This window comes from Triticum dicoccoides, chromosome 6A (assembly GCF_002162155.2).
Source record: "Triticum dicoccoides isolate Atlit2015 ecotype Zavitan chromosome 6A, WEW_v2.0, whole genome shotgun sequence".
Classification (NCBI taxonomy): Eukaryota; Viridiplantae; Streptophyta; class Magnoliopsida; order Poales; family Poaceae; genus Triticum; species Triticum dicoccoides.
In genome coordinates, this window is record NC_041390.1 from 416,975,461 (window position 1) to 416,988,674 (window position 13,214).

Sequence of the window (13,214 nt, forward strand, 5' to 3'; positions counted from 1 at the left end):
TCCGCCACTCATAAGGAAGACAATCAAAAAATAAATCATGCTCCGACATCATCACATAACGGTTCACCATACGTGCATGCTACGGGAATCACGAACTTTAACACAAGTATCTCTCAAATTCAAAACTACTCAACTAGCATGACTCTAATATCACCATCTTAATATCTCAAAACAATCATAAGGAATCAAACTTCTCATAGTATTCAATGCGCTTTATATGAAAGTTTTTATTATACTCATCTTGGATGCCTATCATATTAGGACTAATTTTATAGCCAAAGCAAAATACCATGCTGTTCTAAAGGACTCTCAAAATAATATAAGTGAAGCATGAGAGATCAATACTTACTATAAAATAAAACCACCACCATGCTCTAAAAAGATATAAGTGAAGCACTAGAGCAAAATTATCTAGCTCAAAAGATATAAGTGAAGCACATAGAGTATTATAATAAATTCCGATTCACGCGTGTCTCTCCCAAAAGATGTGTACAACAAGGATGATTGTGTTAAACTAAAAAGCAAAGACTCAAATCATACAAGACGCTCCAAGCAAAACACATATCATGTTGTGAATAAAAATATAGCCTCAAGTAAAGTTACCGATAGACGAAGACGAAAGAGGGGATGCCTTCCAGGGCATCCCCAAGCTTAGGCTTTTGGTTGTCCTTGAATTTTACCTTGGGGTGCCTTGGGCATCCCCAAGCTTAGCCACTTGCCACTCCTTATTCCAAAATCCATCAAATCTTTACCCAAAAACTTGAAAACTTCACGACACAAAACTTCAACAGAAAATCTCATGAGCTCCGTTAGTATAAGAAAATAAACCACCCCTTTAAAGTACTGTGATTAACTCATTATTTATTTATATTGGTGTTAAACCTAATGTATTCCAACTTATCTATGGTTCATACCCCCCGATACTACTCATAGATGCATCAAAATAAGCAAACAACACGCGAAAAACAGAATCTTTCAAAAACAGAACAGTTTGTAGAAATATGCAGGTTTCGAATACTTCTGTAACTCCAAAAATTCTGAAAAACTAGGATGACCAGGAAAATTTGTATATTGATCTATTGCAGTTGGAATTGGTATTTTATCGCTCTCTGGTAAAAAATGAAAATTATTTTCGTGAGCGCACACTTTTTGTTTTTATCAGCAAGATCAAACAACAATCACCCAAGAAGATCCTAAAGGCTTTACTTGGCACAAACACTAATTAAAACATAAAAAACACAATAATAACAGAGGCTAGATGAATTATTTGTTACTAAACAGGAACAAAAGGTAAAGAACAAAAAAAATTGCGTTGCCTCCCAACAAGCGCTATCATTTAACGCCCCTAGCTAGGCATAATTTGTATTGATGCTCACAAGGATGATAATAATTGAAACAGAAAGAGAGCATCATAAAACATGTGACGAACACATTTAAGTCTAACATAATTTCTATGCATAGGAATTTTATAGGAAAACAAATTAGCAATACAAGCAGGATCTAGCATATGCATGGAAGAAAACAATAGCAATCTCAACATGAAGAGAGGTAATTTAGTAACATGAAAATTTCTACAAGCATATTTCCCCCTCTCATAATAATTATATGTAGGATCATAATCAAATTCAACAATATAACTTTCACATAAAATATTCTCTTCATGATCCACATGCATGCAAAGTTGACATTCATCCAAAATAGTGGGATCATCATCAAATAAAGTCATGACCTCTCCAAACCCACTTTTATCAACAAATTCATAAGATTGAACACTCTCCAAATATGTGAGATTATTATTACCTAAAGTTGATGCTCTTCCAAACCCACTTTCAATATTATTATTGCAAACATATTCATCATGATGCTTAAATAAACTTTCAAGATCATAAGAAACATTATCACCCCAATCATGATCATTGCAATAAGTAGCGGACATGACAAAACAAGCATCCCCAAGCTTGGGGTTTTGCATATTATTAGCACAATTGACATTAATAGAAATTATAGTAAAATTATTGCAATCATGCTTTTCATTTAAGGAGCTATCATGAATCACTTCATAAATTTCTTCATGACAATTGTCAAATTCACGATTCTCAAGCAAAATTTCGTAAAGATAATCAAGTGCACTCAACTCACTAGCAATTGGTTCAACATAATCAGATCTTTTGAAAAGATTAGCAAGTGGATGAGGATTGATATCAATAGATTTTTAGCAAGCAAATATGCAAGCAAATAGAAGGCACATGGTAACACAAGCAAAGGTAGCAAACAAGATTGCACACAAAAACAGATCTGCCAAAAAAACGACAAATGGAAAAAAGAGAGCGAATAAAACGACAATTTCAAAAATCGTTTTAGAAGTGGGGGAGAGGAAAACGAGAGGCAAATGTCAAATAATGTAATGTGAGGGAGAATAGTTTATGATGGGTACTTGGTATGTCTTAACTTGGCGTAGATCTCCCCGGCAATGGCGCCAGAAATCCTTCTTGGTACCTCTTGAGCATGCGTTGGTTTTCCCTTGAAGAGGAAAGGGTGATGCAGCAAAGTAGCGTAAGTATTTCCCTTAGTTTTTGAGAACCAAGGTATCAATCTAAAAGGAGACAATGCACAAGTCACCTAGTATCTACACAAACAATCAAGAGCGGTGCAACCAAGGCGATAAAGGGGTTGTCAATCCCTTCACGGCCACTCGCAAAAGTGAGATCTGATAAAGATAGTAAGATAAATGTTTTTGGTATTTTTGTTATATAGATAGAAAAGTAAAGGTTGAAAAATAGTAAACGAGATGCGATGTAAATAAAAGAGATGCAATATAATAAGAAAGAGACCCGGGGGCCATAGGTTTCACTAGTGGCTTCTCTCAAGATAGCATGTATTACAGTGGGTGAACAAATTACTGTCGAGCAATTGATAGAAAAGTGCATAGTTATGAGAATATCTAGGCAATGATCATGAATATAGGCATCACGTCCGTGTCAAGTAGATCAAAACGATTCTGCATCTACTACTATTACTCCACACATCGACCGCTATCCAGCATGCATCTAGAGTATTAAGTTCATAAGAACAAAGTAACGCTTTAAGCAAGATGACATGATGTAGAGGGATAAACTCAAGCAATATGATATAAACCCCATCTTTTTATACTCTATGGCAACAATACAATATGTGCCTTGCTACCCTTACTGTCACTAGGAAAGGACACCGCAAGATTGAACCCAAAGATAAGCACTTCTCCCATTGCAAGAAAGATCAATCTAGTAGGCCAAACTAAACCGATAATTCGAAGAGACTTGCGAAGATATCAAATCATGCATATAAGAATTCAGAGAAGAACCAAATAATATTCATAGATAATCTTGTTCATAAACCCACAATTCATCGGATCTTGGCAAACACACCGCAAAAGAGTATTACATCGAATAGATCTCCAAGAACATCGAGGAGAACTTTGTATTGAGAATCAAAGAGAGAGAAGAAGCCATCTAGCTAATAACTATGGACCCGAAGGTCTATGGTAAACTACTCACGCTTCATTGGAGAGGCCATGGTGTTGATTTAGAAGCACTCCGTGATCGATTCCCCCTCCGGCAGATCGCCGGAAAAGGCCCCAAGATGGGATCTCACGGGTACAGAAGGTTACGGCGGTGGAAAAGTGGTTTCGTGGCTCTCTGCGATCGATCTAGGGTATAAGAGTATATATAGGTGAAAGAAGTATGTCGGTGGAGCTTCGTGGGGCCCACAAGGGTGGGGGCACGCCTACCCCCCTGGGCGCGCCCTCCTGCCTCGTGGCCGCCTCGCGGGGTTCCAGACTTCAACTCCAAATCTTTTGGTATTCCTTTTCTGCGAAACTCTAAAATAGGCAAAAAAACAGAAACTGGCACTGGGCCTCCGGTTAATAGGTTAGTCCCAAAAATAATATAAAAGAGCATATTAAAGCCCATTAAACATCCAAAACAGCTAATATAGTAGCATGGAACAATCAAAAATTATAGATACGTTGGAGACGTATCATAAACCCACCATATACCCTTCCTCAAAACAGCCACCATACCACTACCTATTATGGCATTTCCATAGCCACTCTGAGATATATTGCCATGCAAGTTCCACCATTTCGTTTTATTATGACACATACCATCATTGTCATATTGTTCTCATATGCATGAGGCATTCATATAGAGTCATATCTTTGTTCTAGTATCGAGTTGTAATTCTTGAGTTGTAAGTAAATAAAAGTGTGATGATCATCATTATTAGAGCATTGTCCCATGTGAGGAAAGGATTATGGAAGCTATGATTCCCTCAAGTTGGGATGAGTCTCCGGACTTTAAGAAATAAAAGAGGCCAAAGAAGCCCAAATAAAAAAAGAGGCCAAAGAAGCCTAGATAAAAAATGAGAGAAAAGGAGAGAAGGGACATCGTTACTATCCTTTTTCCACACTTGTGCTTTGAAATAGCACTGTGTTCTTCATGATAGAGAGTCTCCTATTTTGTCACTTTCATATACTAATGGGAATTTTTCATTATAGAACTTGGCTTGTATATTCCAATGATGGGCCTCCTCAAACTTCCCTAGGTCTTCATGAGCAAGCAAGTTGGATGCACACCGACTTAGTTTCTTTTTGAGCTTTCATACTTATAGCTCTAGTGCATCTGTTGCATGGCAATCCCTACTCACTTGCATCGATATAAATTGATGGGCATCTTCATAGCCCATTAATTTTCCTAGTTGATGTGATACTTTCTCCTTCTTTTTGTATTCTCCACAACCACCATATTCTATTCCACCTATAGTGCTATATCCATGGCTCATGCTCATGTATTGCATGAGAGTTGGAAAAGTTTGAGAACACTAAAAGTATGAAACAATTGCTTAGCTTGTCATCGGGGTTGTGCATGATGAAATACTTTGTGTGATGAAGATGGAGCATAGCCAGACAATATGATTTTGTAGGGATAACTTTCTTTGGCCATGTTATTTTGAGAAGATATGATTGCTTTTATTAGTATGCTTGAAGTATTATTGTTTTTATGTCAATATTAAACTTTTGTAGGCCTTGGACTTTGTAGGAATTGCCTTCTTCTTCTCGCTCCACTATGAGGACCGCACTGATGACTTGGGCAGTGGACGCAATGTACAAAAGCAGAGGTTCTTTGCTGTTCGGGGCAGCAAGCACCGGCTGGGTGGAGAGCGGGGCTTTGAGCACAACAAATGCTGCTTCTGCTTTGGGGGTCCATTCGAACTTATCAGACTTATTCATCAGTCGGTATAAAGGTAGTGCCTTTTCTCCGGTGACGAGAAATGAACCGACTCAGTGCTGCAAGGCAGCCTGTGAGTTTCTGGGCATCATGTACATGCTCGGGGTATTTCATTCAAAAAATTGCGCTGATTTTCTTGGGATTGGCATCTATACCTCATCCGAAAATGAGAAAACTGAGTAGCTTGCCTCCCGGCAATCCAAGGTACACTTGACGGACTTAGCTTGATGCTGTACCTTCTGACATTGGCAAAGGTTTCAGCAAGGTCAGTCAGCAGGTCAGAACCTTTGCGTGACTTGACCATGATATCATCCATGTAGGCCTCGACATTCCGACTGATCTGAGTGAGCATGCACTTCTGAATCATGCGCATGAAGGTGGCACCCGTGTTTTTGAGACCGAATGGCATGGAAACATAGCGAAAACACCCGAAAGGGGTGATGAAGGCAGTTTTTATTCATCTGGCCCATACAGTCGAATTTGATGGTACCCGGAGTACGCATCAAAGAAAGACAAGCCCTCGCATCCCGCAGTGGAGTCCACAATTTGGTCGATGCGGGGGAGCGGAAAATGATCTTTCAGGCAGGCCCGATTGTTATGTTTGAAATCAATACACATATGGAGTGACTTGTCCTTCTTGGGGACAATGAAGACGTTGGCGAGCCACTCGGAGTGGTATATTTCGCGTATAAACTCCACTGCCAGGAGCCAAGCTACTTCCTCACCAATCGCCTTCCTCTTCTCCGTAACAGAGCTACGGAGATGCTCCTTAACAGGTTTAGCCTTCGAGTCAACTCTCAAGCGATGCTCAGCCAGTCCCTTGGGTACAACTGGCATGTTAGATGGCTTCCATGCGAAGATATCCCAGTTCTCATGGAGGAACTAGATGAGAGCGGGTTCCTATTTGTTGTCAAGTGTCGTGGAGATGTTCGTTGGAGCAGCTGCAGGATCTTCCGGGTGAATGTGAACCGGTTTCATCTCTCCGCCGACTGGAAAGCAGAATCAAAGGTTGGCTTCTTGGAACAAAGCAAATTAGTCGGATCAACAATTTTCTTGTACTCTTCCAATTCCACCATTGCCATCTGCTCATCAGCAATTTTGGATCCTTGCCGAACACACTCCTCGACTCTCTGCCTATTTCCAGTGACCGTAATCATACCCTTGGGCCTGGGCATCTTCAGTTTGAGATACACGTAACATGGACGGGCCATGAAACGCGCATAAGCCGGTCAGCCAAGGATGGCATGATAGGCACTGTGAAAGTCCACCACTTCAAACGTCAGTTTCTCCTTTTGAAAATTCTTCGAGTCACCAAAAACCACATCCAGAGTGATTTTGCCTTCTTCCCTGGAATGACTCCATGGAATTGCATGCTACTCTCGCTGAGTAGGGACATCAAAATGCCCATGCCCTTTAGGGTCTCAGCATAGAGTATGTTCAAACCACTCCCACCATCCATGATAACCTTGCGTAACCGAGTGCCTCCCACAACTAGATCAACCACCAACGGCTGCCGCCCAGGGATAGCAACGCGAGCTGGGTGGTCCGACTAATCGAAAGTTATTGGAGTCTTCGACCGCTTGAAGTACGTCGTAGTTGCTGGAACAACCATATTCACCTCTCGAGTAATGACCTTCAGTTGGCTTTTGCTCTCGACGTCAGCGAAGATCACTAGAGTGGGATTGACCTTGGGGTAATCCTCAACCTTTTCTTCACCATCATATTCGGGGCTCTTTTCACTCGACTCACCGTCACGGAACTGCTAAATCAACGGTCTACACTGTCGACTGGTATGCTTGGGTAAAATCAGGTTACCCTCCTCATCTTTCTTGGTGTGAATGGCACACGACAGATCGAGGACATCTTGCCCCGACTGATCCTTCTTCTTCTTGGGTATCCATTGCTCTCTGGCTTTCCCTTTTAACTTGCCTTGTGCAGCTACGGCGGCTGCCTCTGCTTGACCAATAGCTTCAGCATTGCGCTTTTGTTTCTGACTGGGATTATTGCTGTTGGGGTCATGCTCATTAGCTTTTCCTTTGCCGCCGCGGAGACAATCTTCTTCCTCGCCATTCGCGTACCGAGTGGCAATCTCCATCAATCGATTCAGGGACAGGGCCCCATATCGTCCAAATTTTAGGATGAGTTCTCTGTACCTAACACCTTCTTTGAAGGCACAAACCGCCTGATGCTCTGTAATGTTCTCCACCACATGGTGAAGCATGGTCCAACGATGTATGTAATCCCTCAAAGTTCCATTTGGCTTCTGGACACAGTGCTGCAATTCAGTCAGCCCAGCAGGACGCTTGCAAGTACCTTCGAATGTTTTAATGAACACTCGGGCCAAGTCTTCCCAGCAGTATATACTGGCAGGAGCCAACTGGTTCAACCACACCCGGGCCGATCCTTCTAGCATCAAGGGCAAATGTTTCATGGCGACATAATCATTGCCTCAGCCAATCTGCACCGCCAGTCGGTAATCTTCCAACCATGTATCTGGCTTTGACTCGCTAGTGAACTTGTTCACCCCTGTGGCCAACCTGAAATTGGGTGGTATCTCAACAGCTCGTATGGCCCTGCTGAAGGACTCGGGCCCGGAGACAAACACGTCACTTCCACTCGGACGATCTCTATCCAAGACCTCCCGATGAGCTCTGCCTCTATCAACTAAATTTTGCACGAGGACTGACCTTGTGTTGAATCCAGGATCTCGGGGATTGATTGGCTCTCTCCGCTCGTCGTCGTAAGGGCGCCTATCGTTGTAACGCCGGGGTGCATATGAACCACCCCTAGGAAGGGGCGACGGAACTTGACGGCGGTCTTCTTGGTGAAGTCAAGGAGCAAACTGACTGTGGCCTTGATCCATGTACTGATCCTGGTGGTAACGGCGATCTTCATGCCGCGAAGGCGATCTTGGGCTGAGCTAACTGAACTGTGTCTACCCTCACGGATCGGCTGTGAATTCTATTGCGTGACTAGGAAACGACTGAATTCTGCTCACCAGCCGCTCTGAGCAACGCTCGCATCTGCCGGAGACCTTCTCCAGCTTCAGATCGAGATGGATGGATGGAATCTGCAATCCGCGCAGCAGCTGCAAGATTTTGAATCGGAGTGCGGAATACCAGATACTCATTTTGTGATCCACTCGGAAACAATTGCCGCCCCCGTCGATTGAAGCTTGGGGGTTGTCTGTGAGCACGGTCGTCGAGCGACTTCTAGAGCTCCTCAAGACGTGTGCACTCAGCCGGAGTGGCTATGCGTGCAGCTTCCAAAGCCTGGGCCTCCGCGGTCGTGCCGGCGATTAGAGTCTGCAGGACCTGCTCGTTCCTGCGATGCAGTTCCTCCCTTTGTTCCGCAATGAGAGGTTGCGGGTAATACTCGTTGTTGACGTGCGACGGATCACGACTCCCATCTCCACCACGGGGAAATCCTAGTGGGCTACGCTGAGAGCCAATCACAAGAACTTCCGCCGCCAGGTCATTGCTTCCGCACTCGGAAGAAGCATCCGAGTGATCAAATCGTAGAGGGGGTTCTTCGGGCTCGATTGCCCCGATCTGCGGAGTGGATTACTGACGTGCCACCGCATACCTCACCCACCCCTGGAACTGCGAGCAACCAGATCACTTGCGACGGCAAGCGGTAAGGAGGGAAAACGCCACCGGAGTCGATTGATACTGAGTCGACAGCTGCTGGAGGAGGACGTTGCACGAACTTGCACGGAAGTGCACCGCCCCGAGAATAGGGAGCGCCTTAACATCCAGAGGGGATTCCTGAAGCCATGCCGAATCGTCGGTGACAAAGCTGAGGGCGCCGAGACGGATCTCGCGACCCAGGGACAGTCCACCGCCGAAAACCATGATGAAGGAGTTCGAAGAACGCAACCACGCCGGAAGTCGCTTAGAGACCTACCCCACGGTGGGCTCCAATTGTCATGGGAACAGATCTGGCAGTAGAGGATAGGGGTACGTAAGGAAGGGCAGAGCCTAGATACGGTGAGGTTGTACACTCGGATTTATGAGTTCAGGCCCCTCTCAGAAGAGGTAACGACACTACGTCTCGGTGCTGCGGGAGCTTATTCTCTGGACTGATAAGTTACAGGAGATGCAAACCCTTGTGTAGGAGCAGAGGGGCGGCTTATATAGAGTCCGCTGACCCCTCATTAATGCTCCATTACCCAAGGGTTGAATGGAAAATTAAAGGTGCACACGTTACTTGTAACGCCTACACTTGATGATCTTTACAGCGACGAACTGACCGCATGACCGTTGTCATCCCGAAGTGGCTCTAGGTCTTTCGTCTTTGAGTGAGGCCTGAAACTCTGAGTGAATAGGGATGGTCGAGTGGTGGAGAAGTAACCGAGTGGATTTCGCTGTCGAGTGACTTGCTCGCTGCGGTCATTTCAGTCGGTGTCTCTTTTCTAACTTTGTAGGCCTTGGATCCCTGTATGTAATGCCCTTTGGGTAGGGTATGTAGGTCAGGCCTGGGACCCTACCCTAGGTACATGTCCTTGTCAAGCACGACATGCCCCGACAAACGTTCTTTGTCGACCGTGCTCGTAGCTCGCCTCGCGCACCGAGCCCACCCAGAGCGCGCGACAGCACGCGGGTGCGCGACCTGACGCCGACGCCCTCTCCCTTCCCCTCTCTGTCACCACCGCCACCTCCAACCATGACAGTCGAGGAGGAGCGGCTGGTGCAAGCCGTGATGAAGGACTACGAGAGGGAGTTTAAGCGCAGACAAGAGGAGCAACGGGAGGAGCTGCACGAGATGATGGCGCTCTCGGTTGCCGGAGATGTCTACGTTCCGGAGCTGGATGTGAAGCAGGAGGTGAAGGAGGAGATGATGGAGGACCGACCGCCCACCCCGGTGTGGAACCCTACGCTGTATGGGAAGTCATGATCGTGGACGACCACGATGCCACACAACCCGCCCTCGCCGCCATCACCAGCACCGCAGGCCACGTGGGCGCCGTGGTCACCACCACCACCACCACCACCACAGCCTGCGCATGCCGCGCCTGCCCCAGTTTGGGGGCCTCCGCCTCACCTTTGGCCGCCACCTCCCTACATCGACCTAATCACAAACAAAGAGGACGAGGATGGTGGCGCTAGAAGACGGCCATGACATCGGCGACAGACAGATCTACCTTTTTTATGTCTTTTTTTAAAAATTTCAACTTAAGTTCTATGTGCGGCTATGACTATCGGGGACTTTTTAATTAAGTTATTGTAATATATTCCCGTTTCAAGCTATTTTACAAAGCGTTTTTCTTTTTTCTTTAGTTCAAATCGAACATAAAATTTGGGATGCGACCGCGCTCTTGAGTGCACTTACAGGCGAACAACCAAATCCAAACATGAAGGTCCGTTTTACCGACCCAAATAAATAGAATCCGGACAAATCGATGTCCGTTTGGGTCATATCGCCCACCAACCATCCCCGGTGCTACTTCTACCACCGGAAGGATCCAGATCTCACCGGGATCCGGCGTCCCCACCACGGGTTGGCTGACATGGCAGTACCGCATCCGCAAGAGATAAGGACGGGAGCCAAGAAGCCAACCAGATGGCGCCACCTGGCGCACAGCAAGCATCCACGGGTGAGCACGACAGTCGGACTTGGCCGGACCCCCACCTGCCACCCTCACGTCCGTCGCACCCCCACCTCGTGCCTGGCGTGGCAATGGCATCAGGACAAGTGACAACTGGACCCGCCTACCACTTTTCGGCAAGGGCATCGCAAACTTTCTCCAGCGCAAAGAAGGTGACGGGCGCCCAGTGACCAGTGCCAAGGGCATCCGCGCCTGCCTGCGTGCACGGTGCACTGCCGGGATGCATCCACCCAACGCAAAGCCGTCCCCATCCCGTCCCGGCGAGGCAAACCGAGCCGGTGATGGGCGAGCTCGCACCAAACGTCTCACTAATGGCTTCAGTTTATAGCCATGACTAACGGCCTCACGCCCGTGTGCTGTGTCATCACTGGCTGTGCAGCTGACGTGAACCAAAAAGGTTTTAGGCCGCCGACCTGAAACTGAAACTTTGGTGCCCAGAATCATATACGTCGCCGTCGGAGTAGCGTGCAAATGTAAACAGATCCGACTGAGGAATGGTATGCAGCAAAGCAGGAGTGAAGCAGGCGACAGCAATGGCAAACATCGGCATGCTACCGGCTCAGCCGAGGCGAGCTCGTAAAATAAGCTTGTTTTTAACTCGACCTAGCCAAGTTTGGCAAACGAACAGGCCCCGTGGCCCCGCGCGACAGCGACCGGGCGCCCGAAGTGTCTCGCCTCTCGCGCCCGCCCGCGACACCCGAGCGGAGCCCCCGCCCCTACCATGTGCTGCCTGTCCCTGCCCGCAGACCCCTCAAAGCCCACCCGCGCCCGCGCCCACGCACCCAGCGAGCGAGCACTCAGCAGAAAGCAACGCACCAAATCTTCCAACCCACCCCCCAGTGCCGACCTGAGCGCCGGAGATCCGCGGCGAGCGAGATGAAAGTGGAGGACCAGACGGTTGTGGGAGGAGGAGGAGGAGGGGGGCTCTGGGGGCTGGCCGGCCGGCCGTGCGACACGTGCGCCGTGGACGCCGCGCGGCTCTACTGCCGGTCCGACGGCGCCTACCTCTGCGCCGGGTGCGACGCGCGTGCGCACGGGGCCGGCTCCCGCCACGCGCGCGTCTGGCTCTGCGAGGTCTGCGAGCACGCGCCCGCCGCCGTCACCTGCCGCGCCGACGCCGCCGCGCTCTGCGCAACGTGCGACGCCGACATCCACTCCGCCAACCCGCTCGCCAGCCGGCACGAGCGGCTCCCCGTCACGCCTTTCTTGGGCGGGCTCGCCGACCCGCCCCAGCCCGCCCCCTCCCCGTCCTCCGCCGCCGCGACGCAGGAGGACGCGGACGACGACGGGAGCAACGAGGCCGAGGCGGCCTCCTGGCTTCTTCCCGAGCCTGGCGATAGCCCCGAGGACAGCACCGCCACCTTCTTCGCCGACTCGGACGCGTACCTCGATCTGGACTTCGTCCGGTCCATGGACGGGATCAAGGCCATCGGGGTACCCGTCGCCCCTTCCAAGCTAGACCTCGCCGGCGGCGCTCTCTTCTACCCCGAACACTCCATGAACCAGAGCGTAAGCCTTTCTGACATACTGAAATGGTTTTCTTGACCTGGACGTACGTGGTCTGGTGATAAATAATAGTCTACTACGCCTTTGCAGATGTCAACGTCCGAGGTCGCGGTGGTGCCGGACGCGCTGTCAGCCGGCGGGGCCCCCGCGCCGGCGCCGTCGGTGGCGGTTGTGGCGAGCAAGGGGAAGGAGCGGGAGGCCCGGCTGATGCGGTACCGGGAGAAGCGCAAGAACCGGCGGTTCCAGAAGACCATCCGCTACGCGTCCCGCAAGGCGTACGCCGAGACGCGACCGCGCATCAAGGGCCGGTTCGCCAAGCGCACCGCCGAGGACGACGCGCTGGAGCAGGACGGGCCGTTCTCGCCCGCCTCGTCGGCGCACCTGGCGTCGGAGGGTGACTACGGCGTTGTGCCGTCGTTCTGAGGAGACCGGCGACGGCGACTCGGCTGTAGTTTTGGCGCGAGCATCCATCCGAGCGCGCGCGCGAGCGGTGGCTCCTGCGACGCGCGATCCGTGTAACATTGAATAATCTGTACAGTTTTGTTCCATGGGATTAGTGCTGTGACCGTGCCTACCTGATGTACACTCACTGTTTTCTTCTCCCGAATCCAGTCTTTGCACCCTGCCTTTGTTCCATCTTCCATGGGAGTAGTATTCAGCAACTGTGACCTTCATTCAATTGGGCGTTGAAGCATCGGTTCATCAGTGCAATGCCGTAGCGGCTAGGCTACGAGGATGAGAAGCATGCTGAAAAGGGCTTCCAAGAAACCCGTGCTCCAAGCGTGGGAGTACATATCTTTTTTCATCGGCCAGATTTAACAAATGCGGGAGATGCG

General features: G+C 48.6%; 1 protein-coding gene across 1 annotated transcript; it reads left to right on the forward strand.

Moving 5' to 3' along the window:
* Positions 1-11,593: 11,593 nt before the first annotated feature.
* On the forward strand, positions 11,594-13,005 carry LOC119317072 (zinc finger protein CONSTANS-LIKE 3-like). Its single transcript, XM_037591471.1, has 2 exons — positions 11,594-12,381; positions 12,469-13,005. Exons 1-2 carry the CDS (start codon positions 11,749-11,751, stop codon positions 12,799-12,801), a joined length of 966 nt encoding a protein of 321 aa, XP_037447368.1. The 5' UTR covers positions 11,594-11,748; the 3' UTR covers positions 12,802-13,005.
* Positions 13,006-13,214: the final 209 nt, after the last annotated feature.